At 39.1% G+C, this 3,955-nt stretch overlaps 1 protein-coding gene across 1 annotated transcript; it reads right to left on the reverse strand.

Annotated features, from left to right (window-relative positions):
- Nucleotides 1-1,015: 1,015 nt before the first annotated feature.
- LOC127123522 (uncharacterized) lies at nt 1,016-2,601 on the reverse strand (the record flags this gene model as incomplete). Its single annotated transcript, XM_051053733.1, has 2 exons — nt 2,536-2,601; nt 1,016-1,927 (listed from the first exon to the last, which is right to left on the reverse strand). Coding segments are annotated over exons 1-2 (978 nt in total), but the record flags the coding sequence as incomplete, so codon positions are not given.
- Nucleotides 2,602-3,955: the final 1,354 nt, after the last annotated feature.

Below are 3,955 nucleotides of genomic sequence, written 5' to 3' on the forward strand. Positions count from 1 at the left end.
TCTGATCGAACAAGTACTTCAAACTCTTGTGATCACTAAACACATCAAATCTCGATCCAAACAAATAATGTCTCCAAAGCTTCAACACAAACACAACGGAGGCCAACTCTAAATCATGCGTCAGATAATTCCTCTCATGAACTTTAAGTTGCCTTGAAGCATAAGCTACCACTTGCCCTTTTTGCATCAAAACACCTCCCAAACCCAACAAAGAAGCATCACAATACACAACGAAAGTTTCTAACGGATCCGATAAAATCAAAATAGGAGCCGTAGTCAATCTTCTCTTAAGCTCTTGAAAATTCGCTTCACACTGCGAAGTCCAAATGAAAGCTTGACCTTTCCTAGTCAAGTGCGTCAATGGTAACGACAACTTAGAAAATCCTTCAATGAACTTCCTATAATAACCAGCCAAACCAAGGAAACTTCGAATCTCAGCAACAGACTTAGGAGCTTCCCATTGAGATATAACTTCAATCTTCGTAGGATCCACATAAATACCACCACTCGAAATCACATGTCCAAGAAAACTTACTGCACTCAACCAAAACTCACATTTAGAGAGTATAGCAAACAACTTCTTCTCTTTCAACACCGATAACACAACCTTCAAATGCTCGACATGATCTTTTTCACTCTTAGAATAAATCAATATATCATCGATGAACACAACAACAAACTTATCCAGATGATCATGAAAAATTCTATTCATATACTCCATAAATACACCAGGTGCATTAGTCACACCAAAAGGCATCACGGAGTACTCGTAGTGACCATACCTTATCCGAAAAGCAGTCTTTTGAATATCCTCGGCCTTTACACGAATCTGATGATACCCAGACCTCAAATCAATCTTGCTAAACACACAAGCTCCAACCAGCTGATCCATCAGATCGTGAATCCTCGGAAGTGGATACTTGTTCTTAATCGTCACTTTGTTCAGTTGTCTATAATCAACACATAATCTCATAGAACCTTCTTTCTTCTTGACCAACAGAACAGGTGCACCCCACGGCGACACACTAGGACGAATAAACCTCTTCTCAAGTAAGTCTTCAAGTTGACTCTTCAACTCTTTCAACTCAAAAGCAGACATTCGATAGGGAGCCATCGATACAGGACTAGTTCCAGGAACTAAATCAATCAAAAACTCAACCTCACGCTCCGGCGGTAAATCACTTATATCTTCAGGAAATACCTCCGCAAACTCACAAACTATTGGCAATTCTTCAATCGTCCTCTTCTCACGAATATCCAAAGTTGCCAACAACATAAACAACTCGGCACCACCTTGCACCGATTCATCAACTTGCTTAGCAGACACAAACCAATCTTCCTTAGCACCAACCTCAAGAAAAATAACTGTATTCTCAAAACAGTTGATATACACCCGATTAACTTCCAACCAATTCATACCCAAAATCACATCAAGTTGCTCTAAAGGAAGACAAACTAAATCGATTCCAAAATCCCTACCAAAGATACTCAACGGACAATTCAGACACACATAAGAAGTAGAAACAGAACCCATAGCAGGTGTATCAATAACCATACTTCTACGCATATCAGATAATATAAGATTCAATCTCTTAGCACAATCCAAAGAAATAAAAGAATGTGTTGCACCAGTATCAATAATGGCAATCAAAGGTGTACCATTAATAAAGCACGTACCTTGGATTAGCCTATCATCGATAGTGGCCTCCGCACCAGACAATGCAAACACTTTTCCCTTCGCTTGGTCCTTCTTCAGCTTATCACATTTGGTACTAATGTGACCTTTCTCACCACAATTGTAACAAGTCACACTCGAACCAACTCCACACTTGTTTGCTTTGTGACCACTCTTGCCACACTTGAAACACGTCACAGAATCCTTACCATAATCAACAGCACGATGACCTTCAACGCCACATTTGAAACACTTAAGTGGAGTAGAAGATCCTTCCCCACTTGGCTTCTTTCCAAAACCAGATTGTCTCCTCTTGTCGTCATACGGTTTCCCACGATCCTGGTTTTTCCCCTTCAAACTCTTGTAGAAAGAAGCACTTTCCCTACTATTCTCATCATAAATCCGACTCTTGTTAACCAACTCCGCAAAACGAGTAATCTGTTGGTAACCAATGGCCTTCTTGATATCATGTCTCAAGCCATTCACAAACTTCAAGCATGTAGATCTCTCAGCATTAGCAGTATTGTAATGATGACAATACTTGATAAGCTCCTGAAATCTAGCAGAATATTCCGCAACAGTACCATTTCCTTGCTTCAATTCAAGGAACTCCACCTCTTTCTTCCCACGACAATCTTCTGGAAAATAGTTCTCCAAGAAGACATCACGGAAAAGAGCCCAAGTAACCTCAATGTTGTCTTCTTCAAACCTCTGAAGAGTGTTATTCCACCAATCTTCAGCTTCCTTCTCAAGCATATGAGTACCAAACTGCACTTTCTGAGCATCAGTACAGTTCATGACCCTGAAGATCTTCTCAATTGCCTTCAGCCAAGCTTGAGCTTTATCAGGTTCATGCTCACCCTTAAACACAGGAGGATTGTTCCTCTGGAATCTCCCCAAAGCACGGAACTCATCATCATCTCCATTTCAGTTACCAGCATTCACTTGAGGGATCTGACCAATGGAGTCAGCCAACATCCTCAGCGCCTCAGCAATGGCATCATCATTCCTGCCTGCAACCATCGTCCTAAACAGCCCGAACAACCAGACAAACAATATCGATTGTGTCAGATACACAAATCAAATACAACAGGATTGGAAAACATTAACGACTATTGACCAACTGGTCAACTAGGCTCTGATACCACTAATGTAACACCCCTTTTTAAACCCCAAAATACTTAACATATAATCAGAGTGAATAAGCACGCATATACACAAAAGGGCGTCACATCGACGTTTTTAAAAACTAAAAACTTTCAAAAACCAACAATCATCCATCATCAATGTACAATACACCTGGTCATCTAAAATAACACATTTCAAATATCATGAATATACAAGAATATGCGTTCGCAGCGGAAAATAATGTATACTCATGTATTTCATAAAATGATTCATGTCCCATACCATGATCATCTCTCAATAATCTCCTCAAGATAAATAAAACCATATCCAAAGTATTTGGCACTATGGCCTCTCAACAGCAAATGCAATTAAACATGTTCACAAGTAATAACATAATACATATCCAAATAAGATATGAGTTCAATACTATTAATCTACCCAGTGTTACATGACCAGAGCATTGACTCACTATCTAGTCTCTAAAACCAAACACGAAAACTCTCCGGCTAAATCTCGAGTGAGCTACCGTCCACTTACTTCAGCAATACTACTCTTGAATATCTGTACGATGCCCATGTAAAGGCAACATTCAAACAGAAGGGTGAGAATTCAAATCATTACGAAGAAGTATAATAAAGTACAATGATTGAATCAACAATTAACGGAATTCATCACACCTTGTATAACCATGTAAATAATACTAACCAACATTTATTTCACATGTTTCAAACATCCATCAAAACTCAAGGAGTATAAGATTAAAATCCAATACTATATTCCCAAATATACACATAACTACAATTATCGCATAATCACATATTTTGCCAAGTTATGTATCCAAACATCACCAAATTCAATTACCATATCTCATACACACATCACAATCACATCAATGCATACATTCAATTATCACATACTCTAATGTGACTCAATGCAAGACATGTGACTCTATGCATGTGGTACCGCAATGTGAACCCAACGTTTCACCGCTTTCCGATTCAATATCTAGAATCCAAGCCACGCTTCGGATCCGGACAAGATCAAAGCCACTACGTCTATTTCCAATTAAGGATCAACGTCTGCTACACCTATTTCCAATTAAGGATCAACGTCTATTACCATGTGAACCCACAGTTTCACCGCTTCCATCTT

Source organism: Lathyrus oleraceus, chromosome 2 (genome assembly GCF_024323335.1).
Source record: "Lathyrus oleraceus cultivar Zhongwan6 chromosome 2, CAAS_Psat_ZW6_1.0, whole genome shotgun sequence".
Taxonomy (NCBI): domain Eukaryota; kingdom Viridiplantae; phylum Streptophyta; class Magnoliopsida; order Fabales; family Fabaceae; genus Lathyrus; species Lathyrus oleraceus.